Genomic DNA, 27,140 nt, shown 5'->3' on the forward strand with positions numbered 1-27,140 from the left:
GGGGTGAGCGTTTGGCACAACAAATCACAGTGCGTCTTTTCCAAGACTTGGCAAAACGCATAACAGCATGACGTCTGTTTAGCAGACTACGGTGGCCTGTGTGGGACAACCAAGGCATGGATGTGTGTGTAACGACAGCTATTAACTCTTTAACTGCCAGAGTAATAGTGATACGCCACTGCCAGCCAAAACGATTTTACCAACCTTTGAAAAATCATGGAATATTTTTCGTGATCACTGTCCTCACGTGATCACTGTCCTCACGGCGATCGCCTCATTACACGCACAAGGGTCTCGGGAGTCTCGGAAAAAAGAATGATCCAGTCGCGGTAATCCGTTGCATAGCTGTGGCCTGTTCAATGTGACTTGTTTTGCCAAAAAACAACAGGAACAGAAATAAAGCCATTTTCCCACAGGAAATAAACAGGAAGTATTGTCGTCATCTGGCAGTGAAAGCATCATTTATATGGTAGCAAACAGCGCCATCTAGTGGAAAACCACTGAAAACACAAATCTCGTCAATCTCGTCAGTGGCAGGCTGTGCCTTGGCAGAATCTGACGAGGCAGGCAAAGAGTTAACACATTCATGAAAGAACTTTTGAACGCAACAAATAGTTTAAGTAACGATATACTTATGGACCTCATGGCTAGTCATTTAGGATCAATATGAGTAGGAACATGAGCCTATATGTTATTTAGTCCGGACCTGTCCTTTAAAACTTAAAAAATAGCAGATATATAAGCTCACGTCACATTGCGACCCGTTGTGAACTTGTAGATCTGCTTTCTTTGGTTATTTTTTACCATTTCAGATTTATTTTTGTGATTAAGTGATTAAAGATGTTTGCCATCATGTCACCATGTTGAAGATGTTGTTTTCAAACATTTTCAAAAATAGTGGAAATAGCAGATCTACAAGCTCGTAGATCTCTATTTCCACTATTCATATTAAGTATAAAGTTATTAAATGATAGAAAGTATTTGTCATATCTGCCCTGTTGCAGCTTTTGTTAAAGAAACCCTAATTGTTAATCACAATTATTTGAGCGACAATTAATCTTCAAGTAAACATTAATTCACTTAATTATTTAATAATGGTGAGGCCTTATTTTTATAATATAGATTCACTGCCTTATTTTTTATAATATAGATTTACTGCCTTATTTTTTATAGTATAGATATAATGTATTATATCTCCAGCCCTGACATCAATACTGGTCGGCCATTCTTCAACTGGGCAAAGTGCAGATCTTCAAGCCATGGGGAGTTCATGGAAGGCTGCATACTGTCCAGTAACATGATGGTAGATCTGTGGACGGACGGACGGACGGGGGGGGGACATAAGATCATGAACACACTGGGCTACTTCAGTCATACTATTGTGTCACACAAGAGTAGCAGAAATAGGCCGAACTACAAGCTCACCATGAGTTTGTAGATCTGCTATTCTTGCTACTATTTTTTTATTTGTATCACCCCATTTTCTATGTAATCCTGGGCACTACACCCAGGGTCCCCACACATTTTTAGCAATGAATTTCCAAAACTTTTCCAGAATATTTAGCCCAATTTCCAGGCCTATAAAACAATCATTCAGCGCAATAATGTGTCTCTTACTCCTATGTACAATGCCCAAAGATAGGCAGTGTAGCAAAAATAAAGCATAGAATATAAAATAGTACAATTTCATTCAACATTTCGTGCAAAATTAGGGCATAGTGACCCTGCGAGCGAAAATAGGAGGGGTGGACGACGTCGTTGCACGGTTCGTTGTCGCTCGCGGTAGGTCAGGACGGTCTCATTCAAAAACATGTATTTTAATGAGATTTCATCGCCCGCTCGCTTCGCGTCACATCGCATCGCTGGCAGTGCGGATGGGGTGTTACACAGCCCGTTCGGCGAAAAACTACTTGTGTTACATATTTTGTGTAATGTTATACATGTTTATGAAAATGTTTTGTATTAAAAAAAATCAATCAACCAAAAACAATGCATAGCCAAATATTTTTCCAGGACCCTTGATAAATTCCAAACCTTTTCCAGTACTGGATTTAAAAAAAAATTATTTCAAAATATTTCCAGGAATTTCATGACCGTGGGGACCCTGTACACCCACCTGCCTCTCGATGTCAGCCAATAGGCTGCTGGCGCCCAGGCGGAAGAGGTGTGGGCGGAGCCACTCGTCTCCAAGCTCCTCCTTCATCAGGGTGAGCCAGACCAGCGACTCCTTGGCCGTACGGATGCCCCCTGCTGGCTTAAAGCCCACCTGCAGGACAGAATAATAATATTATTATTCATAATAATAATACATCGTACCGATGCCCCCTGCTGGCTTAAAGCCCACCTGCAGGACAGAATAATAATATTATTATTCATAATAATAATACATCGTACCGATGCCCCCTGCTGGCTTAAAGCCCACCAGCAGGACATCATGATAATAATAATAATAATATTAAACATCAACATGTTAGGACGGACATTTTAAACCATTTTTATGTCTGAATTTGTGCAAAATCCATCACTTTCCAGCTGAAAACTATTGCAGATCTACAAGCTCACCATGTTGTGTCGCGCTGCTGTGACGTTTTTGATTGATTGAATATTTTATTTGGCAAAAAATGTAAAACAGCACAGTTACATTTAAAATACTTTGTCTAACAGGTCCGTTCATGAAAGTCCTTGCGGACTTGTTTCCAATGAGGGCCTTGGTATTCAATTCATAGACATATATAGTGGCACCACAGTTTGAATATCATTACCAAAAAAAACAGCAAAAAAAATAACACTATGTACAACAGAAAAAAAGAAAAAAAAAGGGGGGGAAAGATATGTACAAGAATAGGGGGGGGGGGCTCCTGAAAGGTGATTTTTTAAGGCTCTTTTAAATGAGCCCAGCGAACTGCATTTTTTGAGGGATGGGGTTAGACTATTCCAATCCTGGGTGGCAGTGCTGTAGAAGGAGAATTTGCCCATGTTTGTTTTATGGGTGGGTGGTACCAAATTGTTGTTAACGCTCCCTCTGGTATTGTGACTGTGGGTGTCGCTAACCTTTTGGAGGTATTTATTCAGATATGCGGGAATAGGGGGCATATCGGGCAAATTTGCATTTACAATTTTGAAGGCCAGTCCCATTTTTGGTTGTTTAACCCTGTCTTCCACCCTGAGCCAGCCTAGTCTGGCAAAATGGGTGGGAGAAAGGTGGGTCATGGGCCCCAATCCGAGGAGTAGCCGAATCAGTTTGTTTTGGGAGGTTTGAAGCTTAGTCTTCAGTGACACTGAGGTGTTGGAGTACCAGGAGGTGCAAGCATAGTCAAAAAGGGGCTGAATCAGGGCCCCTGAGAGGGTCCTGAGGGCCTGAGGGTTGACAAAAGAGGAAACTCTGCCCATAAATTTGGTTATCTGGTTTACTCCTTTGACCACCTTTGTCGCCATGCTTTCACCTGTCAGGTATTTGTCAAGAATACAACCCAAATAGGTAATCTCTTCTTTGCTAGAGATAACTGTTTCATGGACTTTGACCTTGAAATCATTTACATCCATCTGTCTGAGGGAATGTTTGGTCCCAAAGAGAATGGATTCAGTTTTCCCAAGGTGTAGTGACAGTTTGTTATCGGTAAGCCAAGTACAGATTTTTGAGAGTTCGGAGCTGAGCTTCTCCTTAACTTGCAACTTGTCCTCTCCCAAGATCAGGAGTGCCGAGTCATCAGCGAACAGGAACAATTTGCAGTTACAGGCAGCATTCATGTCGTTAATGTATAGAAGGAACAGTAACGGCCCTAGAATACTGCCCTGAGGAACCCCACAGCTCACCGGGAGGGATGAGGACATGGTTCCGTTGATGTCAACCACTTGTTCTCTTCCCTTCAGGTAAGATCTCATCCAGTTTAGTGATGTGCAGTCAAAACCAATCACCCTCAGCTTATCAAGTAAAATTGAATGGTTTACAGTGTCGAACGCTTTTTGGATACTTGTGTGATATGGTTCATCACACAAGTATCAGTATCTCAGTATCTCTGAGGACCCCCTGTTGAAGACCCCTGCCTTAAACCTTTAGTATATGTTATTAGAATGCCTCGTTCTTCATGCTAAATAAATTCATATAATAGTTGACAAACCTCAAATAAATGATTTAGGCCTATGAGCCCAACATGTGTCAACACAGACAGACAGACAGACAGACAGACAGACAGACAGACAGACAGACAGACAGACAGACAGTACCTTGTGTCCGGTGTGCAGGAAGTAGTCTCGGATGGCTCTCACCATCACTATGGCAACGGGGTATGTAGCGTTGACCGCCTCCTTCCCTGTAGACGTCTTGATGAAGTCTGAACCTGTTTAATTCATCAATAAATACATGATTAAAAACATGATCTATCATTTAAAACAATAATCCACTAATAACCTGTTTAATTCATCAATAAATACATGATTAAAAACATGATCTATCATTTAAAACAATAATCCACTAATAATATCTTCTAGGACCAAACATCTTATTCTGCTGTTTGCTATTGACTTCATTAAAGATGCAGTAAGTGATTTTCTTTAGTTAACCCATTTAGACCTGAGGCCCATCTTTTTAAACGTCTTCTAAGGCCCGTTTAGACCACAACGTTCTCTAGAGTAAAATATCAGATGTGCCGTTTAGACGGCAACAGCGTTTTCGGGGGTTGAAAACGCAACAAAGTGAAACCTCCTTCCAGAGTGGAAACCATGGATACGCTCCGCCTGGCGTCTCCATGGAAACGCTCCGCCTAGCGTCTCCATGGAAACGCTCCGCCTGGCGTCTCCATGGAAACGCTCCGCCTGGCGTCTCCATGGAAACGCTCCGCCTGGCGTCTCCATGGAAACGCTCCGCCTGGCGTCTCCATGGAGACGCTCCGCCTGGCGTCTCCATGGAGACGCTCCGCCTGGCGTCTCCATGGAAACTCTCCGCCTGGCGTCTCCATGGAAACGCTCCGCCTGGCGTCTCCATGGAAACGCTCCGCCTGGCGTCTCCATGGAAACGCTCCGCCTGGCGTCTCCATGGAAACGCTCCGCCTGGCGTCTCCATGGAAACGCTCCGCCTGGCGTCTCCATGGAGACGCTCCGCCTGGCGTCTCCATGGAGACGCTCCGCCTGGCGTCTCCATGGAAACGCTCCGCCTGGCGTCTCCATGGAAACGCTCCGCCTGGCGTCTCCATGGAAACGCTCCGCCTGGCGTCTCCATGGAAACGCTCCGCCTGGCGTCTCCATGGAAACGCTCCGCCTGGCGTCTCCATGGAAACGCTCCGCCTGGCGTCTCCATGGAGACGCTCCGCCTGGCGTCTCCATGGAGACGCTCCGCCTGGCGTCTCCATGGAAACGCTCCGCCTGGCGTCTCCATGGAAACGCTCCGCCTGGCGTCTCCATGGAAACGCTCCGCCTGGCGTCTCCATGGAAACGCTCCGCCTGGCGTCTCCATGGAAACATGCAATACGGGGGAAACGGCTAAACGTGTGACACCATCATGACTCACGTCGGATATGCTGTTACATCGGTGTAAACAAACAGCTGTGAACAGAAGTGGTTCTGCCAAAGATTGTTAATATAATAGATACACAATCTCAATGGACCCTTCGCTAAGCCCCGCCCACTCCAATCTGTGACTGGTGGTGCAGAGTTAGTCACACCGAGGCCTGGCAAGCTCTGCTTCTCACCCATTGACTTGCATGTTAAATGACGGCTTTTCCCCTTATAAATAATCAATCATTTCAGGATCAAGAGCTTCAAAATCTCTTCTAAATCTAGTCAACAAGGCCTGCAGTAGGCTATGCACTGGACAAATGTGCATGACATTATTTCAATAAACTAAAAACACAGGAAATGTTAATAGCCATGGATACACGACGGTCGACTGTCACGACCGTCGTGGATGAACTTCAACCTGGTGTTTGCACTTTCTCTATTTACACTATGTACATCTACAGAAACGTTCATATTTCAAACATAAAGCGCTTACCCCATGGCCATGGATGTTACATTTATGTACGGGCTCTCAGAAGTACCCGTATCATATTTATTGTTCAATAAAAAGCATTTTAATACGATCGGTGGCCATTTTCTCCGTATTTTCTTCATATGCTTTCAACTACGCAACCCTATCGGTTGGGAGGTGTATTGCACTCTGATACATTATAACTCTATGAGAAAATGGCCACCGATCGGATTAAAATGCTTTTCATTGAACAATACGGAAAATATACGGGCACTTCTGAGAGGCCCGTGCATAATTGTAACATCCGTGGCCATGGGGTAAGTACTTTATATTTGAAATATGAACGTTTATATAGATGTACGGACTGTAAAAGGAGAAAGTGCAAACACCAGGTTGAAGTCAATTCATGACTGTAACAGGAGTTTTCATGTACCGCAGGGTAAGACTACAGTAGCAGAAGTTAACACATTGTGTGCCAGAGGTTTATTAAAATAGGGTACGTTCAGTGCTTGCATATCTTCCATCCACTTACGTTGATATGTTTCGTGCTGTAGAAGCCCCGACGCGGAAGTGCATGTAAACAAAGCGTGCGTGCGAGACGGCGGAGGGTCCCGACTAACGCCTGGAACAATAATATTTCTAACGCGATCCTCCATTTCAGAGTGATCGGCGATCGAAAACGGCTCATTTCCACCACGTTAAAAAGAAATGGAGATATTAAGCTTTTAGTCAAGGAGTTAACATTGGAGCGGCCGACCGGAAGGATTTTTGACATGGATCCACATCCGGCCTCTCCTTCTCAGAGACTCCTTGGATGATCCCAAAGTTTCGTTAGAGCGCCCCCACGTGGGCCCCACGTATGAATAAAAAAAAGGGCCAAAAACGGTCCGGACCGTTTATGGCACTCAATGTGTTAATAAATAGACGAACAAATGAATTAACATACTTTAACGTGCAGAATCCGAAACAGGCAGCGCTGTGATTCTGAATTTTGTGGAATCTGTTGCTGGTTCCTAGTCACCATTGCGTTATCGTGGTATTGCTATTCTTGCTATTATGTTGCAAATGATTGTGTGTGTGTGTGTGTGCGGGCGAAATAACATTGACTGCTATGACAGGTGACGAAAGCTTGCCAGACCATGCCAGCTTAGCAACGGTTGCTAAACTGGCATTGGACAAATGCTTTTGGGGTGGGGTTTAGCGAAGGGCCCACTGGAGCCACTAGAGGTATAAACAAATCCTACAAATATCTCCTAAGTAGGCGTGGTTTGCTCCTCCCCCTCCCCTCTCACTGGCTGACAACATCATGTGGATAATGTGCATTTGTGTATTTTCTTCATTAAAGAAAATAAATGCTTTACATGTTTGAAAGTGCACTGTTATTGGCAAAGATGCTTTTTAAGAAACCCATACAATTCCCTCCACAAACACACGTATTATTCAGTCTTATGCTAGATGTGCTTCTGTTTCTGCTCAACATTGTAACAGGGCCTTTTATTTATAAGGTATATATGTTACCACTATAGTGTGTTCAGCATGAATGTTGTAAAATGTCATGATTCCCAAATCATACCCCATCAACCAAGACAGTTAATAATGGAAAATGATATTATTGAGCATTGGAACACACATTTTATTTAATTTTTAATATGTCCATAATGATTTCACGTACTATATTCACATATATAATCTCAGTTAATCAGTTTTTAGAACATCTTATGGGACAGAGCATAGAGTTAAAATAAGGACAGAGCCCTCTATGTCTCGTCCGTCAGACTGCAGACTCTTCAGATATCTTCCCAAATCTCGCGAGAGTGTGTTGTTGGGATAGAGAAAGGTCGATAACAAAGTAGATTTTCTCCTGATTTGTTTCTCTAAAAAAAGCCATTTTAGTATGAAAATCTTGTACATATTGTGTCGCTTGTGACGATTAATTTGGGTCTAATATTTAGTTCAGTGACCATGGAGATAAAGAATGGTTCAGAATCTGTCTTCACTCTCTCATTGGAATCAATAGACTCCAACCTGCTTCCTGTCTCCTAAAAAGGTGTCCGCCTACTTCACACTGATACTGCCCCGCCCACTTCACACTGATACTGCCCCGCCTACTTCACACTGATACTGCCCCGCCCACTTCACACTGATACTGCCCCGCCTACTTCACACTGATACTGGAAGTAAAACAGAGATGGTATGTCTTGCTATTTCCGTCTTGGATATAAACCAAGAGGAAAATAGCAAGAGTCGCATTCTCCTGTTTACTTCCCGTTTCTGCGTGACGTAGGTGGACACCTTTTTAGGAGACAGGAAGCAAGTTGGAGTCTATTGATTCCAATGAGAGAGTGAACGTGAACACAGCTTCTGAACCATTATTATTATTATTATTATTATTATTATTATTATGAGTCTATTAACACAGCTTCTGAACCATTCTTTAGCTCCATGGTCACTGAACTAAATATTGGACCCAATTGTCACACATATGCACGATTTTCATACTAAAATGGCTTTTTTTTTTAGTGACACAAATTAGGAGAAAATCTACTTTATTATCCACCTTTCTCTATCCTATAGCAACACACTCTCGCGAGATCTGGGAAGATATCTGAAGAGTCCATCTGCAGTCTGACGGACGAGACAAGGGCTCTGTCTGTCCCTTATATTATATTGTATTATTATATTAGATTTGAACTCTTGCTCTGTCCCCATAAGATGTTCTAAAAACGAGTACACTGAGATTCTATATGTGAATGTGGTAGGCCTACGTGAAATCATTATGGACATTTCAAAAATTAAATAAAATGTGTGTTCCAATGCTCAATAATATCATTTTCCATTATTAACTGTCTTGGTTGATGGGTATGATTTGGGAATCATGACATTTTGCTAAACATTCATGCTAAACACATTATAGTCTATAGTGGTAAAATATATACCTTATAAATAAAAGGACCTGTTACAATGTTGAGCAGAAACAGGAGCATATCTAGCAGAAGATAAGACTGAATAATACGTGAGTTTGTGGTGGGATTTTTTGTTTCTTTAAAATCATCTTTGCCAATAACAGTGCACTTTCAAACATAAAGCAAAACGTAAAGCATTTATTTTCTTTAATGAATAAAATACACAAATGCACATCCATATGACGTTGTCAGCCAGGGAGAGGGGAGGGGGAGGGTGGTGGGATGGTCGGGGGAGAAGACAACCACGCCTACTTAGGAGACCATTTGTAGGATTTGTGTACAACTTCGCCTCTAGTGGCTCCAATGAAGAATGTGTATCTTTCTATATTAACAATCTTTGATATAAATGAGACTTTTGGTGAGGAGTTTAGATAACAGATAACAGGATGGTTAATAGATAACAGATAGATAACAGGATGGTTAATACATAGATATATATAGGCTAGATGACTCACCCGCGCTGCTGGCCAATGGAGTACAATGTTGCCACATGGCGGCCATCTTGTGACGGTCATTCATAACATTATGTCTATGGGGCATATACTTTGAAATAACCATAGCGTGCTCAATTTTCATCCAATTTTCAAACGGTTTGGTGTTTTGTAAACACCAAAGATGTAGTTATGACACTGCATACTTATAATTATAATCATGTTTTTTTTTTTTTTTTTTATTATTAAGTATGCAGTATCAAAACTACATCTTTGGTGTTTACAAAACACCAAACCGTTTGAAAATCGGATGAAAATTGAGCACGCTATGGTTATTTCAAAGTACATGCACCATAGACATAATGTTATGAATGACCGTCACAAGATGGCCGCGGTTGAGCTACGCTTGCAACGCCCCCTTGAGCCATCTAGCCTTTATGTATATATCTATGGGTTAATAGATAACAGATAACTCACCAGCCATCATGGCCACCAGACTGGCTTTGTAGACATTAGTAAACGTTCCCAGTTCACCGATGGCCAGGATGCTCTTCATGTGGGCGTGGCCACACGCCTCTCTGAACTGACGCAGCTCGTCGTACATGGCTGCACACAGGAAGTCACATGACACCACACACAGGAAGTCACATGTTTGAAATAAGTGAAATATCCCTTTAAAACAAGTAATACGTCTTGAATGAGGGAGTAGCTCTATAAATAAAATCAGCTGTTTGGAGGAACACAGTGAATGAAATCAAGAGTCATGTTTATTCATAAGGGTTTGCCTATGTCATCATACAGGGATCATGGCCTTTTAGGGACTTTTGGTATAAGAATACACAAAATAAATAACATAAAATGTTTTTATTAAAAAAGGAATACATTTGTAGGTACTGTGTATACATTATGAATATATGAGGATATATTCTAAACGTGTGGAAAAACATATTTTTCATTTGTCCACGTCTTTATAAGCCTAAATGTGTCAAATATATCAAGAGACTCTAATGGACCGAATAGAGTCTGAAATAAAGATTGATTGAAGTGATTAGAAAATAATCTTGTGTGTGTGCAGCGTTACCTACCTGTCCAGTATTATGATTAATATTATTATTATTATTATTATATGTACCTGTCCACTGTCCGGTCAGAGCCAGGGTTCTATTGATAACGATGTCTATCTCAGAGGCTCCGTCCTCCACTGCAGAACGAACCTCGTCTAGACGAGTCTTCAGAGGAGTCTGACCTGCTGGGAACCCAGTGGCCACTGGAACACAATATTATATTATTAATACATCATATATTATGTTTATATTCTACACAGAGGAGTCTGACCGCAAGGGAACCCAGTGGCCACTGAAAAATAAAAAATGTAAATAGTTTTTGTTTTGTCCACAGCATTTTACTCCTGCCTACTCCTGGCTACTCCTGCCTACTCCTGGCTACTCCTGGCTACACCTGGCTACACCTGGCTACACCTGGCTACACCTGGCTACTCCTGGCTACACCTGGCTACTCCTGGCTACACCTGGCTACACCTGGCTACTCCTCCTGGGTACGCCTGGCTACTCCTGGCTACACCTGGCTACTCCTCCTGGCTACTCCTCCTGGGTACGCCTGGCTACTCCTGGCTACTCCTCCTGGCTACTCCTCCTGGGTACGCCTGGCTACTCCTGGCTACTCCTCCTGGCTACTCCTCCTGGGTACGCCTGGCTACTCCTGGCTACTCCTCCTGGCTACTCCTCCTGGGTACGCCTGGCTACTCCTGGCTACTCCTCCTGGCTACTCCTCCTGGGTACGCCTGGCTACTCCTGGCTACTCCTCCTGGCTACTCCTCCTGGGTACGCCTGGCTACTCCTGGCTACTCCTGGCTACTCCTGGCTACTCCTCCTGGCTACTCCTCCTGGGTACGCCTGGCTACACCTGGCTACTCCTGACGACTCCTCCTGGCAACACCTGGCTACTCCTCCTGGCTGCTCCTCCTGGCTACTCCTCCTGGCTACTCCTCCTGGGTACGCCTGGCTACACCTGGCTGCTCCTCCTGGCTGCTCCTGGCTACGCCTGGCTACTCCTCCTGGCTACTCCTCCTGGGTACGCCTGGCTACTCCTGGCGACTCCTCCTGGCTGCTCCTGGCTACGCCTGGCTACGCCTGGCAACACCTGGCTACTCCTCCTGGCTGCTCCTCCTGGCTACACCTGGCTACACCTGGCTACTCCTGCCTACTCCTGGCTACACCTGGCTACTCCTGGCTACACCTGGCTACACCTGGCTACTCCTGGCTACACCTGGCTACTCCTGGCTACACCTGGCTACACCTGGCTACTCCTGGCTACTCCTGGCTACACCTGGCTACTCCTGGCTACTCCTGGCTACACCTGGCTACTCCTGGCTACACCTGGCTACTCCTGGCTACACCTGGCTACTCCTGGCTACACCTGGCTACTCATGTAATAATGAGTCTATGTGTAATGTCTAAAAACAGGCAGTGTAGCTAAAATAAACCATAGAATATAGAATGGTATAATTCCATTCCAAATGTCGTGACTAACTACGCATCACGCAGCAGCACGTTGTGAGCTTGTAGATCTGTTCTTTTTGTCACGTCCGGTATACATTAGGCTAAAATCACGCAGCCCGTTCGACGAAAAACGACTTAAGTTATATATTACGTGTAATGTTCGACATGTTTTATGTTCGACATGTTTTATGTTCGACATGTTTTATGTTCGACATGTTTTATGTTCTACATGTTTTATGTTCTACATGTTTTATGTTATACATGTTTTATGTTCTACATGTTTTATGTTATACATGTTTTAGAAAATGTTTTTATTAACAAAATCAAAGCCAAAATCAATGCATAGCCAAATATTTTTCTCAGGATCCTGATACATTCCAAACCTTTTCCAGGACTGGAAAAAGTTTTTTCTAATTTCAAAATATTAAATATTAAATGAGCTGTGAGCTTGTAGATCTGCTTTCAGAAAAGCAAAAGTATAAAATGACACAGAATGTTTATCCCGGTTTTAATGAGTTAACAAAACCTCTGACTGTTAATAAAAGTATTCAATCAATCAACACTGAACAGATTGTAATCTATTACCTGAACAGATTGTAATCTATTACCTGAACAGATCTTAATCTATTACCTGAACAGATTGTAATCTATTACCTGAACAGATTGTAATCTATTACCTGAGGCGACAGGCAGACTGGAGTTTGCAGCTTTCAGTGATTTGACGGCGTCTGACACTCGAGACGGATAAACACACACTGCTGCTGTTGTGATGCCTACACACACACACACACACACACACACACACACACAGGTATATAATAATCAAACGAAATCATTACACACACAGGATTAAAGGGGTAGTTCACCCCAAACTTTTTTTTGGACTTTTTTCTATGGATTACTCACTCCATGGAGACTTTAATTCATGGATATTATTTACATCCTAGAGTCCTAAGGATGTAATAATAGTGTAATAATAAGACAATAATGTGATGACCAGCGGACCGGTAGGCAGAGGTAGGAGACACAAAGGAGACTCTTTGTGTCTCCTACCGGAACCTCTGCCAGTCATCACATTATTGTCTTATGATGTAAAAAATATCCATGAATCAAAGTCTCCATGGGGTGACTGATCCATAGGATGTTTTTTGGGGGGTGAACTATCCCTTTAAGTATGAACATAAATGATCTTAGATCACTATTTACACATCGTTGTTGTTTAAACCATTGCAGGGGGGAGCAGGAGGAGGTGCTAGAGGGAGAGGAGGAGGAGGTGTTAGAGGGAGAGGAGGAGGAGGTGTTAGAGGGAGAGGAGGAGGAGGAGGTGTTAGAGGGAGAGGAGGAGGAGGAGGTGTTAGAGGGAGAGGAGGAGGAGGAGGAGGTGTTAGAGGGAGTAGAGGAGGAGGAGGTGGTGTTAGAGGGAGTAGAGGAGGAGGTGTTAGAGGGAGAGGAGGAGGAGGAGGTGTTAGAGGGAGTAGAGGAGGAGGAGGAGGTGTTAGAGGGAGAGGAGGAGGAGGAGGTGTTAGAGGGAGTAGAGGAGGAGGTGTTAGAGGGAGAGGAGGAAGAGGAGGAGGAGGTGTTAGAGGGAGAGGAGTAGGAGGTGTTAGAGGGAGTAGAGGAGGAGGTGCTAGAGGGAGAGGAGGAGGAAGAGGTGTTAGAGGGAGTAGAGGAGGAGGAGGAGGAGGTGTTAGAGGGAGTAGAGGAGGAGGTGCTAGAGGGAGAGGAGGAGGAGGAGGAGGTGTTAGAGGGAGTAGAGGAGGAGGTGTTAGAGGGAGAGGAGGAGGAGGAGGTGTTAGAGGGAGTAGAGGAGGAGGAGGAGGTGTTAGAGGGAGAGGAGGAGGAGGAGGAGGTGTTAGAGGGAGTAGAGGAGGAGGTGTTAGAGGGAGAGGAGGAAGAGGAGGAGGAGGTGTTAGAGGGAGAGGAGTAGGAGGTGTTAGAGGGAGTAGAGGAGGAGGTGCTAGAGGGAGAGGAGGAGGAAGAGGTGTTAGAGGGAGTAGAGGAGGAGGAGGAGGAGGTGTTAGAGGGAGTAGAGGAGGAGGTGCTAGAGGGAGAGGAGGAGGAGGAGGAGGTGTTAGAGGGAGTAGAGGAGGAGGTGTTAGAGGGAGAGGAGGAGGAGGAGGTGTTAGAGGGAGTAGAGGAGGAGGAGGAGGTGTTAGAGGGAGAGGAGGAGGAGGAGGAGGTGTTAGAGGGAGTAGAGGAGGAGGTGTTAGAGGGAGAGGAGGAAGAGGAGGAGGAGGTGTTAGAGGGAGAGGAGGAGGAGGTGTTAGAGGGAGTAGAGGAGGAGGTGCTAGAGGGAGAGGAGGAGGAGGAGGTGTTAGAGGGAGTAGAGGAGGAGGTGTTAGAGGGAGAGGAGGAGGAGGAGGTGTTAGAGGGAGTAGAGGAGGAGGAGGTGGTGTTAGAGGGAGTAGAGGAGGAGGAGGAGGAGGTGTTAGAGGGAGTAGAGGAGGAGGTGTTAGAGGGAGAGGAGGAGGTGTTAGAGGGAGTAGAGGAGGAGGAGGAGGTGTTAGAGGGAGAGGAGGAGGAGGAGGAGGTGTTAGAGGGAGTAGAGGAGGAGGTGTTAGAGGGAGAGGAGGAAGAGGAGGAGGAGGTGTTAGAGGGAGAGGAGGAGGAGGTGTTAGAGGGAGTAGAGGAGGAGGTGCTAGAGGGAGAGGAGGAGGAGGTGTTAGAGGGAGAGGAGGAGGAGGAGGAGGAGGTGTTAGAGGGAGTAGAGGAGGAGGTGCTAGAGGGAGAGGAGGAGGAGGAGGAGGTGTTAGAGGGAGTAGAGGAGGAGGTGTTAGAGGGAGAGGAGGAGGAGGAGGTGTTAGAGGGAGTAGAGGAGGTGTTAGAGGGAGAGGAGGAGGTGTTAGACGGAGTAGAGGAGGAGGTGTTAGAGGGAGAGGAGGAGGAGGTGTTAGAGGGAGTAGAGGAGGAGGTGCTAGAGGGAGAGGAGGAGGTGTTAGAGGGAGTAGAGGAGGAGGTGTTAGAGGGAGAGGAGGAGGAGGTGTTAGAGGGAGTAGAGGAGGAGGTGTTAGAGGGAGAGGAGGAGGAGGTGTTAGAGGGAGTAGAGGAGGAGGTGTTAGAGGGAGAGGAGGAGGAGGTGTTAGAGGGGAGAGGAGGAGGAGGTGTTAGAGGGAGTAGAGGAGGAGGTGCTAGAGGGAGAGGAGGAGGAGGAGGAGGTGTTAGAGGGAGTAGAGGAGGAGGTGTTAGAGGGAGAGGAGGAGGAGGAGGAGGTGTTAGAGGGAGTAGAGGAGGAGGAGGAGGTGTTAGAGGGAGAGGAGGAGGAGGTGTTAGAGGGAGTAGAGGAGGAGGAGGTGTTAGAGGGAGTAGAGGAGGAGGAGGTGTTAGAGGGAGTAGAGGAGGAGGAGGTGTTAGAGGGAGTAGAGGAGGAGGAGGTGTTAGAGGGAGTAGAGAAGGAGGAGGTGTTAGAGGGAGTAGAGGAGGAGGAGGTGTTAGAGGGAGTAGAGGAGGAGGAGGTGTTAGAGGGAGTAGAGAAGGAGGAGGTGTTAGAGGGAGTAGAGGAGGAGGAGGTGTTAGAGGGAGTAGAGGAGGAGGAGGTGTTAGAGGGAGTAGAGGAGGAGGAGGTGTTAGAGGGAGTAGAGGAGGAGGAGGTGTTAGAGGGAGTAGAGAAGGAGGAGGTGTTAGAGGGAGTAGAGGAGGAGGATGTGTTAGAGGGAGTAGAGGAGGAGGAGGTGTTAGAGGGAGTAGAGGAGGAGGAGGTGTTAGAGGGAGTAGAGGAGGAGGAGGTGGTGTTAGAGGGAGTAGAGGAGGAGGAGGAGGAGGTGTTAGAGGGAGTAGAGGAGGAGGTGTTAGAGGGAGAGGAGGAGGTGTTAGAGGGAGTAGAGGAGGAGGAGGAGGAGGTGTTAGAGGGAGAGGAGGAGGAGGAGGAGGTGTTAGAGGGAGTAGAGGAGGAGGTGTTAGAGGGAGAGGAGGAAGAGGAGGAGGAGGTGTTAGAGGGAGAGGAGGAGGAGGTGTTAGAGGGAGTAGAGGAGGAGGTGCTAGAGGGAGAGGAGGAGGAGGTGTTAGAGGGAGAGGAGGAGGAGGAGGAGGAGGTGTTAGAGGGAGTAGAGGAGGAGGTGCTAGAGGGAGAGGAGGAGGAGGAGGAGGTGTTAGAGGGAGTAGAGGAGGTGTTAGAGGGAGAGGAGGAGGTGTTAGACGGAGTAGAGGAGGAGGTGTTAGAGGGAGAGGAGGAGGAGGTGTTAGAGGGAGTAGAGGAGGAGGTGCTAGAGGGAGAGGAGGAGGTGTTAGAGGGAGTAGAGGAGGAGGTGTTAGAGGGAGAGGAGGAGGAGGTGTTAGAGGGAGTAGAGGAGGAGGTGTTAGAGGGAGAGGAGGAGGAGGTGTTAGAGGGAGTAGAGGAGGAGGTGTTAGAGGGAGAGGAGGAGGAGGAGGTGTTAGAGGGAGTAGAGGAGGAGGTGTTAGAGGGAGAGGAGGAGGAGGAGGTGTTAGAGGGGAGAGGAGGAGGAGGTGTTAGAGGGAGTAGAGGAGGAGGTGCTAGAGGGAGAGGAGGAGGAGGAGGAGGTGTTAGAGGGAGTAGAGGAGGAGGTGTTAGAGGGAGAGGAGGAGGAGGTGTTAGAGGGAGTAGAGGAGGAGGAGGAGGTGTTAGAGGGAGTAGAGGAGGAGGTGTTAGAGGGAGAGGAGGAGGAGGTGTTAGAGGGAGTAGAGGAGGAGGAGGTGTTAGAGGGAGTAGAGGAGGAGGAGGTGTTAGAGGGAGTAGAGGAGGAGGAGGTGTTAGAGGGAGTAGAGGAGGAGGAGGTGTTAGAGGGAGTAGAGAAGGAGGAGGTGTTAGAGGGAGTAGAGGAGGAGGTGTTAGAGGGAGTAGAGGAGGAGGAGGTGTTAGAGGGAGTAGAGAAGGAGGAGGTGTTAGAGGGAGTAGAGGAGGAGGAGGTGTTAGAGGGAGTAGAGGAGGAGGAGGTGTTAGAGGGAGTAGAGGAGGAGGAGGTGTTAGAGGGAGTAGAGGAGGAGGAGGTGTTAGAGGGAGTAGAGAAGGAGGAGGTGTTAGAGGGAGTAGAGGAGGAGGAGGAGGTGTTAGAGGGAGTAGAGGAGGAGTTAGAGGGAGTAGAGGAGGAGGAGGAGGTGTTAGAGGGAGTAGAGGAGGAGGAGGTGTTAGAGGGAGTAGAGGAGGAGGAGGAGGTGTTAGAGGGAGTAGAGGAGGAGTTAGAGGGAGTAGAGGAGGAGGAGGAGGTGTTAGAGGGAGTAGAGGAGGAGGAGGTGTTAGAGGGAGTAGAGGAGGAGGAGGTGTTAGAGGGAGTAGAGGAGGAGGAGGAGGTGTTAGAGGGAGTAGAGGAGGAGGAGGTGTTAGAGGGAGTAGAGGAGGAGGAGGAGGTGTTAGAGGGAGAGGAGGAGGAGGAGGTGTTCGAGGGAGTAGAGGAGGAGGAGGAGGTGTTAGAGGGAGAGGAGGAGGAGGTGTTAGAGGGAGTAGAGGAGGAGGAGGTGTTAGAGGGAGTAGAGGAGGAGGTGGTGTTAGAGGGAGTAGAGGAGGAGGTGTTAGAAGGAGTAGAGGAGGAGGAGGAGGTGTTAGAGGGAGAGGAGGAGGAGGTGTTAGAGGGAGTAGAGGAGGAGGAGGAGGAGGAGTTAGAGGGAGTAGAGGAGGAGGAGGAGGTGTTAGAGGGAGTAGAGGAGGAGGAGGTGTTAGAGGGAGTAGAGGAGGAGGAGGTGTTAGAGGGAGTAGAGGAGGAGGAGGAGGAGGAGTTAGAGGGAGTAGAGGAGGAGGAGGAGGTGTTAGAGGGAGTAGAGGAGGAGGAGGAGGTGTTAGAGGGAGTAGAGGAGGAGGAGGTGTTAGAGGGAGTAGAGGAGGAGGAGGTGTTAGAGGGAGTAGAGGAGGAGGAGGTGTTAGAGGGAGTAGAGGAGGAGGAGGAGGAGGAGTTAGAGGGAGTAGAGGAGGAGGAGGAGGTGTTAGAGGGAGTAGAGGAGGAGGAGGTGTTAGAGGGAGTAGAGGAGGAGGAGGTGTTAGAGGGAGTAGAGGAGGAGGAGGTGTTAGAGGGAGTAGAGGAGGAGGAGGTGTTAGAGGGAGTAGAGGAGGAGGAGGAGGAGGTGTTAGAGGGAGTAGAGGAGGAGGAGGTGTTAGAGGGAGTAGAGGAGGAGGTGGTGTTAGAGGGAGTAGAGGAGGAGGTGTTAGAAGGAGTAGAGGAGGAGGAGGAGGTGTTAGAGGGAGTAAAGGAGGAGGTGTTAGAGGGAGTAGAGGAGGAGGTGTTAGAGGGAGTAGAGGAGGAGGAGGAGGTGTTAGAGGGAGTAGAGGAGGAGGAGGAGGAGTTAGAGGGAGTAGAGGAGGAGGAGGAGGTGTTAGAGGGAGTAGAGGAGGAGGAGGTGTTAGAGGGAGTAGAGGAGGAGGAGGTGTTAGAGGGAGTAGAGGAGGAGGAGGTGTTAGAGGGAGTAGAGGAGGAGGAGGTGTTAGAGGGAGTAGAGGAGGAGGAGGAGGAGGTGTTAGAGGGAGAGGAGGAGGAGGTGTTAGAGGGAGTAGAGGAGGAGGAGGTGTTAGAGGGAGTAGAGGAGGAGGAGGTGTTAGAGGGAGAGGAGGAGGAGGTGTTAGAGGGAGTAGAGGAGGAGGAGGAGGTGTTAGAGGGAGTAGAGGAGGAGGAGGAGGTGTTAGAGGGAGTAGAGGAGGAGGAGGTGTTAGAGGGAGTAGAGGAGGAGGAGGTGTTAGAGGGAGTAGAGGAGGAGGAGGTGTTAGAGGGAGTAGAGAAGGAGGAGGTGTTAGAGGGAGTAGAGGAGGAGGAGGTGTTAGAGGGAGTAGAGGAGGAGGAGGAGGAGGTGTTAGAGGGAGTAGAGAAGGAGGAGGTGTTAGAGGGAGTAGAGGAGGAGGAGGTGTTAGAGGGAGTAGAGGAGGAGGAGGAGGAGGTGTTAGAGGGAGTAGAGGAGGAGGAGGAGGTGTTAGAGGGAGTAGAGGAGGAGGAGGAGGTGTTAGAGGGAGTGGAGGAGGAGGAGGTGTTAGAGGGAGTAGAGGAGGAGGAGGAGGTGTTAGAGGGAGTAGAGGAGGAGGAGGAGGAGGTGTTAGAGGGAGTAGAGGAGGAGGAGGAGGTGTTAGAGGGAGTAGAGGAGGAGGAGGAGGTGTTAGAGGGAGTAGAGGAGGAGGAGGAGGTGTTAGAGGGAGTAGAGGAGGAGGAGGAGGAGGTGTTAGAGGGAGTAGAGGAGGAGGAGGTGTTAGAGGGAGTAGGGGAGGAGGAGGTGTTAGAGGGAGTAGAGGAGGAGGTGTTAGAGGGAGTAGAGGAGGAGGAGGAGGAGGTGTTAGAGGGAGTAGAGGAGGAGGAGGAGGTGTTAGAGGGAGTAGAGGAGGAGGAGGAGGTGTTAGAGGGAGTAGAGGAGGAGGAGGAGGTGTTAGAGGGAGTAGAGGAGGAGGAGGTGTTAGAGGGAGTAGAGGAGGAGGAGGAGGTGTTTAGAGGGAGTAGAGGAGGAGGAGGTGTTACCTTAATGCACCTTAATCCCTTGTATAACGCACTGACTTTTTTGGTCTTTTTTATTGTGCTCCTTTTCCTCTAAGCACCTTAACGTCCATTGTCTATCATGCACAGTATAAGTATAACATGCACAGTATACAATACATTGCTGCTATGCTCAGGCACCTTAGTTTAGTTTTTTTTTAGTTTTTATTATCTCAGGTAATTTGTAAATATGTAGATAACTTGTCTGGCCTTCTGTTGCTCTCTTGTTTTGATCTCCTTCCCACTTACCCCCCACCCTCTTCTTCCCCCCCCCCTCTTCTTTCTATGGAAACTAACGTTGCGATGGGAACGATGTACAAAAAAAGAATTTCACCCACTTTTTTACCTTGTAAACCTGTGATGTGACAATAAAACTGATTCTGATTCTGATTCTGTTAGAGGGAGTAGAGGAGGAGGAGGAGGAGGTGTTAGAGGGAGAGGAGGAGGAGGTGTTAGAGGGAGAGGAGGAGGAGGTGTTAGAGGGAGTAGAGGAGGAGGAGGAGGTGTTAGAGGGAGTAGAGGAGGAGGAGGAGGTGTCAGAGGGAGTAGAGGAGGAGGAGGAGGTGTTAGAGGGAGAGGAGGAGGAGGAGGAGGTGTTAGAGGGAGTAGAGGAGGAGGAGGTGCTAGAGGGAGTAGAGGAGGAGGTGTTAGAGGGAGAGGAGGAGGAGGAGGAGGTGTTAGAGGGAGTAGAGGAGGAGGAGGAGGTGTTAGAGGGAGTAGAGGAGGAGGAGGAGGAGGAGGAGGAGAGGTGTTAGAGGGAGTAGAGGAGGAGGAGGAGGAGGAGGAGGTGTTAGAGGGAGTAGAGGAGGAGGAGGTGTTAGAGGGAGTAGAGGAGGAGGAGGTGTTAGAGGGAGTAGAGGAGGAGGTGTTAGAGGGAGTAGAGGAGGAGGTGTTAGAGGGAGTAGAGGAGGAGGAGGTGTTAGAGGGAGTAGAGGAGGAGGAGGTGTTAGAGGGAGAGGAGGAGGTGTTAGAGGGAGTAAAGGAGGAGGTGTTAGAGGGAGTAGAGGAGGAGGAGGAGGAGGTGTTAGAGGGAGTAGAGGAGGAGGAGGTGTTAGAGGGAGTAGAGGAGGAGGAGGAGGAGGTGTTAGAGGGAGTAGAGGAGGAGGAGGAGGTGTTAGAGGGAGTAGAGGAGGAGGAGGAGGAGGTGTTAGAGGGAGTAGAGGAGGAGGAGGAGGAGGTGTTAGAGGGAGTAGAGGAGGAGGAGGAGGAGGTGTTAGAGGGAGTAGAGGAGGAGGAGGAGGTGTTAGAGGGAGTAGAGGAGGAGGAGGAGGAGGTGTTAGAGGGAGTAGAGGAGGAGGAGGAGGAGGTGTTCGAGGGAGCAGAGGAGGAGGAGGTGTTAGAGGGAGAGGAGGAGGAGGAGGTGTTAGATGGAGTAGAGGAGGAGGAGGTGTTCGAGGGAGTAGAGGAGGAGGAGGAGGTGTTAGAGGGAGTAGAGGAGGAGGAGGTGTTAGAGGGAGTAGAGGAGGAGGAGGTGTTAGAGGGAGTAGAGGAGGAGGAGGAGGAGGAGGAGGTGTTAGAGGGAGTATAGGAGGAGGTGTTAGAGGGAGAGGAGGAGGAGGAGGTGTTAGAGGGAGTAGAGGAGGAGGAGGTGTTAGAGGGAGTAGAGGAGGAGGAGGTGGTGTTAGAGGGAGTAGAGGAGGAGGAGGAGGTGTTAGAGGGAGTGGAGGAGGAGGTGTTAGAGGGAGTAGAGGAGGAGGAGGTGGTGTTAGAGGGAGTAGAGGAGGAGGAGGAGGTGTTAGAGGGAGTAGAGGAGGAGGTGTTAGAGGGAGTAGAGGAGGAGGTGTTAGAGGGAGAGGAGGAGGAGGTGTTAGAGGGAGTAGAGGAGGAGGAGGAGGAGGTGTTAGAGGGAGTAGAGGAGGAGGTGTTAGAGGGAGTAGAGGAGGAGGAGGTGTTAGAGCTACATTTCAGAAATAAGCCAAAAGAAAAGCAACCAGCAACTGAATATTTACAAGCGACTTTACAGGAAAACAAGCCCAAAGTCGCTTATAGTAATCAGACATGGCAACACTGAGCAGGATCAGCGCGCACCACAGGACTTTGATAACTTTTCATTGCAGAGCAAACATTCAGGAAATCAATCTGAAGTGGCAATGAAAGCAAATGCCTCTGTCCACGAACTGTTAAATCCTCTGTTTTCTCCATCTTTATTTTTTTCTCTTTAGAATCCATAGCGTAGCAGTGATTGCCGACCCCTGTGTTAGAGGGAGTAGAGGAGGAGGTGTACCTTTGTCCAGCATGTTCATGCTCTGCAGGAGGTCAGGACGGACGGGCTGCGTTGCTTTGAGACAAAGACGATGGACGTTAGACGGAGTGTCGTCTCCCGCCAGGGTGGTGAGGTCAATGCAGGTCACTGCCCTGAGGAGCCAGGCCGCCTGGTGGAGAGAAAACACACTGCACCTTAAACTACAGCTTAAACTACAGCCTAGTGGAGAGATAACACACTGCACCTTAAACTACAACTTATACTACAGCCTAGTGGAGAGAAAACATACTGCACCTTAAACTACAACTTAACTACAGCCTAGTGGAGAGAAAACATACTGCACCTTAAACTACAACTTAAATACAGCCTAGTGGAGAGATAACACACTGCACCTTAAACTACAACTTAACTACAGCCTAGTGGAGAGATAACACACTGCACCTTAAACTACAACTTAACTACAGCCTAGTGGAGAGATAACACACTGCACCTTAAACTACAACTTAACTACAGCCTAGTGGAGAGATAACATACTGCACCTTAAACTACAACTTAACTACAGCCTAGTGGAGAGATAACACACTGCACCTTAAACTACAACTTAACTACAGCCTAATGGAGAGATAACACACTGCACCTTAAACTACAACTTAACTACAGCCTAGTGGAGAGATAACACACTGCACCTTAAACTACAACTTAAACTACAGCCTAGTGGAGAGATAACACACTGCACCTTAAACTACAACTTAACTACAGCCTAGTGGAGAGATAACACACTGCACCTTAAACTACAACTTAACTACAGCCTAGTGGAGAGATAACACACTGCACCTTAAACTACAACTTAAACTACAGCCTAGTGGAGAGATAACACACTGCACCTTAAACATTACATTACATTACAGTCATTTAGCAGACGCTTTTATCCAAAGCGACTTACAATAAGTGTATTCAACATAGGTAGGGAACGAAAACTACTAATCACCAGAAGTCTTTAGTGCATTTTCTGCAAAAACAAGCAACCAAGAGTATACCTAGCGCTAAGGTAAAAGTGCAATATATCAGCTACCTATTTCCTTAAACAGATGAGACAAAATAGCTAAATCAAATGAGCATGAGCTAAAACAAATAAGTGTATCGACTAAACAAGATCCAATAAACAATCCAATAAACAATACAGCAATAGAAAACAAGCGTTCGTACAACTAGTTAACAACAAGTAACTACAGCCTAGTGGAGAGATAACACACTGCACCTTAAACAACAACAAATAAGTGTATCGACTAAACAAGATCCAATAAACAATCCAATAAACAATACAGCAATAGAAAACAAGCGTTCGTACAACTAGTTAACTACAACTTAACTACAGCCTAGTGGAGAGATAACACACTGCGCCTTAAACTACAACTTAACTACAGCCTAGTGGAGAGATAACACACTGCACCTTAAACTACAACTTAACTACAGCCTAGTGGAGAGAAAACACACTGCACCTTAAACTACAACTTAACTACAGCCTAGTGGAGAGATAACACACTGCACCTTAAACTACAACTTAACTACAGCCTAGTGGAGAGAAAACACACTGCACCTTAAACTACAACTTAACTACAGCCTAGTGGAGAGATAACACACTGCACCTTAAACTACAACTTAACTACAGCCTAGTGGAGAGAAAACATACTGCACTGTAAACGACAACTTAGACTACAACTTAAACTACAGCCTAGTGGAGAGATAACACACTGCACCTTAAACTACAACTTAACTACAGCCTAGTGGAGAGATAACACACTGCACCTTAAACTACAACTTAACTACAGCCTAGTGGAGAGATAACACACTGCACCTTAAACTACAACTTAACTACAGCCTAGTGGAGAGAAAACATACTGCACTGTAAACGACAACTTAGACTACAACTTAAACTACAGCCTAGTGGAGAGATAACACACTGCACCTTAAACTACAACTTAACTACAGCCTAGTGGAGAGATAACACACTGCACCTTAAACTACAACTTAACTACAGCCTAGTGGAGAGATAACACACTGCACCTTAAACTACAACTTAACTACAGCCTAGTGGAGAGAAAACACACTGCACCTTAAACTACAACTTAACTACAGCCTAGTGGAGAGAAAACACACTGCACCTTAAACTACAACTTAACTACAGCCTAGTGGAGAGATAACACACTGCACCTTAAACTACAACTTAACTACAGCCTAGTGGAGAGAAAACACACTGCACCTTAAACTACAACTTAACTACAGCCTAGTGGAGAGAAAACATACTGCACCTTAAACTACAACTTAACTACAGCCTAGTGGAGAGAAAACACACTGCACCTTAAACTACAACTTAACTACAGCCTAGTGGAGAGATAACACACTGCACCTTAAACTACAACTTAACTACAGCCTAGTGGAGAGAAAACATACTGCACCTTAAACTACAACTTAGACTACAGCCTAGTGGAGAGAAAACACACTGCACCTTAACCCATTAATACCTGGGACGCATCTGTGTCACTTTTAGATTTCTTTAGGCTATTCAAAAATAGCAGATATACAAGCTCATAGCGCGGCACCGAGTGCCGCGCTATGAGCTTGTAGATCTGCTATTTTTGAAAAATCGTGAAAATATTTTTTTTACATTTTTTTCCGAAAAACTGTTAGGATTTTAAAAAAATGTAGAAGCGGCCTCAGGTCTTAATGGGTTAAACTACAACTTAACTACAGCCTAGTGGAGAGAAAACATACTGCACCGTAAACTACAACTTAGACTACAACTTAAACTACAGCCTAGTGGAGAGATAACACACTGCACCTTAAAGGAGGAGTTCACCCCAAAAAAATCTTATTTTCTATCAATTGCACACCCCATGAATTGATTTATTTTTGTTTTTGTGGCATTCCTAAGCCAATAATTTGATGACCGGGTGTGTATCCGGTAGGAGACACAAATAATCTACTTTGTGTCTCCTACCGGATACATTAGCCGGTAGGAGACGGGAATATAATTATTGGCGTAGGAATGCCACAAAAACAAAAATAAATCCATGGATTCAAGGCTTCATGGGGTGTGCAATTGATAGAAAATAAGTAATTTTTTGGGTGAACTACTCCTTTAAACTACAACTTAACTACAGCCTAGTGGAGAGATAACACACAACTTAAACTACAGTATAGTATACTAGGTTGTGAGGAGTTAGAGTACAGCCAGTCATTGACTAAAACTATGAGGAAAAAGTGTCTAAATGGTGAAACACTAAAGCCTGAGTAGACGTTAAAATGACCCAGAAATGTTGTAATAAAGTGAAATACCCCTTTAAACACTTTACATATTCTATCATGACCCCCCCCCCCTCCCCCCCTCATGTTTTCCATCTACAGATCTACAAGCTCTCTTTGTAGACCTGAATGCTGGCCTGTGATTGATTGATGAGGACGGGCTCTGATGGTTAAATATTATCATCAGATCAAACAGACAGCTGTCAATCACCTGCCACTGGTTCTTGTTCAGTTTCTGTCCTTCAATCTGTTGAGCTCGTTTCAACACAGCCTGAGTGTTGACCTTTGACCTGGACACCCACTGCATGTCTGAGAGAGAGACATAGAGAGAGAGAGAGAGAGCATGAGGTCAAGTTATAGATTAACCCAAACTGCTTTAACTTCATTTCACTTCAGAGATAAAAAAAAAAACTGTATTTATAACAACATGTACACCAGTAGTGGTGGAAAAAATACTACAATGTTTTACTTAAAGTATTAATACTGATTTATAGAAATACTCTGTTACAAGTAAAAGTCCAGAATTCTAATTTTTCTTGAGTAAAAGTACAAAAGTATTGGTATCAAAATGCACTTAAAGCATTTAAGTCTGTTTACCAAAAGTAGAAAGTACTCATTCTGCAGAATGTCACATTTCACAAGTTTTAAAATGTATCAACATCTTTTGAAAATAGCAGATTTACAAGCTCACACAATACATTGCATCGTCAGCTTGTAGATCTGCTATTTTCAAATGGCCGTCATGTATACAGGCTGAAGTGGTTCATGTGTGTAATGGATCACAGGACGATATAAATATTTCATGTCACGATTATTGAGGTAAAAAGTTCTGCAATAAATATATTATGATAATAATCTAAATATAGTTTAACACTTAAAGGGGTATTTCACTTTCAAAAACACTTCAAACTTTCAAAAACACCCGTCCTTGGTTCTGGTGACTCATCCTGCCCTCCTAATGCGTGAGGGGGCCGTGTTTTTTCAATTACTTTTTTCATTTATTTTTAATATTTTTTTTTTGGAAAATTAAAAAAATTAAATACAATAAAAAAATTAAATAAAATAAATGAAAAAAGTAATCTGAAAAAACACGTTCCCCTCACGTATTAGGAGGGCAGGATGAGTCACCAGAACCAAGGACGGGTGTTTTTGATGAATCTAACATGGTTAAAATGGAGTTTGAAGTTACAATGGGTTTGTATAGGAAGGGGGCGTGTCTGATAAAATGAATATCAAATATCTAAATAATGAATCAAGCAACTTAAAAACTGTCTGGGGGCGGGGCTCACAAAGGCCTGAGTAGATGATAAAATGACAAAATGTTTTTTGAAAGTGAAATATCCCTTTAAAATGAACCTTTTGTTAAAACACTTGAACCCTCAGCATCCATATTCTAGGGCAGAACGTTCGCCAAAAGTAGCAGATCTACAAGTTCACTAAGCACTGCGTTGCAACGCTTTGTGAACTCATAGCTTAAACTTGTAGATCTGCAAATGTTGGCGAATAGATTTGTGTTAAATAATGAAATAAGACAATAAGACCATAAACTGTGTTAATGTTTCATACATATTGTATCAACTAGGTGTTTATTAATATATTATATATACACACATACATACAGTATATATATATATATATATATATATATATATATATATATATATATATATATATATATATATATATATATTAATAACTATCTTTACATTTACTTAAGTACTTAAGTACAATTTGAGGGGTTGTTTACTTACCTGGAGTATTTCCAATGTTCAGTACTTTTACTTCTACTCCACTACATCTCAGAGGCAAATATTATACTTTTACTCCATTACAATTATATGAAAACTTTAGTTACTTTGCAGATATAAATGATTACATTACAAAACATACATGAACCACTTCAGCCCTATTTTATACATTTGAAAATAGCAGATCTACAAGCTCACAACGAGTATTTTTAATATATTTCATACATTTGAAAACGTGTGAAATGGGACATTCTGCATAATGAGTACTTTTACTCTTGGTACTTTAAGTACATTTTGATACCAATACTTTCTTACTTTTACTCAAGTATAGAATTCGGACTTTTTAACTTAGTATTAACAGAGTATTTCTACATTGCAGTATTGATACTTTTACTCGAGTAAAACATGTGAGTATTAGATCTTACCCAGGCTCATTCCAGGATTCCTCGCAGACATTCTGATCAAACAGGATCTATAGATCTATGTTGTATCAGTGTGTTGTTAGAGACACACACACATCAGTGTTTGTTACTTAACCAGAACAACGTGACCGTTTGATCAACAACCACTTCCTTGAATGAAGACCCCGCCCCCTCTGGTTTGCACCAATCACAGCTCAG

The 27,140-nt window shown here is 45.5% G+C and overlaps 1 protein-coding gene across 1 annotated transcript; it reads right to left on the reverse strand.

Moving 5' to 3' along the window:
• Positions 1-27,080, reverse strand: dera (deoxyribose-phosphate aldolase (putative)). The gene is made up of 9 exons (XM_080439085.1): positions 26,946-27,080; positions 24,984-25,081; positions 21,491-21,638; positions 12,553-12,648; positions 10,489-10,623; positions 9,834-9,962; positions 4,225-4,337; positions 2,117-2,266; positions 1-1,309 (listed from the first exon to the last, which is right to left on the reverse strand). The coding sequence occupies exons 1-9, from the start codon at positions 26,974-26,976 to the stop codon at positions 1,253-1,255; spliced, it is 957 nt and encodes a 318-aa protein (XP_080295211.1). The 5' UTR covers positions 26,977-27,080; the 3' UTR covers positions 1-1,252.
• Positions 27,081-27,140: the final 60 nt, after the last annotated feature.

The sequence above is a fragment of the Gymnoscopelus braueri genome (assembly GCF_963280865.1).
Source record: "Gymnoscopelus braueri genome assembly, chromosome: 10".
NCBI lineage: Eukaryota > Metazoa > Chordata > Actinopteri > Myctophiformes > Myctophidae > Gymnoscopelus > Gymnoscopelus braueri.

Excerpts from the sequence above, each read along its gene's own strand:
- dera (XM_080439085.1), bottom strand. The coding sequence starts at position 26,976 with ATGTCTGCGAGGAATCCTGGAATGAGCCTGG. Across the intron at positions 25,082-26,945 it reads GAATCCTGGAATGAGCCTGG|ACATGCAGTGGGTGTCCAGG; the intron begins GTAAGATCTAAT and ends TCTCTCTCTCAG. Across the intron at positions 1,310-2,116 it reads TGGCTGACATCGAGAGGCAG|ATCTACCATCATGTTACTGG; the intron begins GTGGGTGTACAG and ends GTCCGTCCACAG.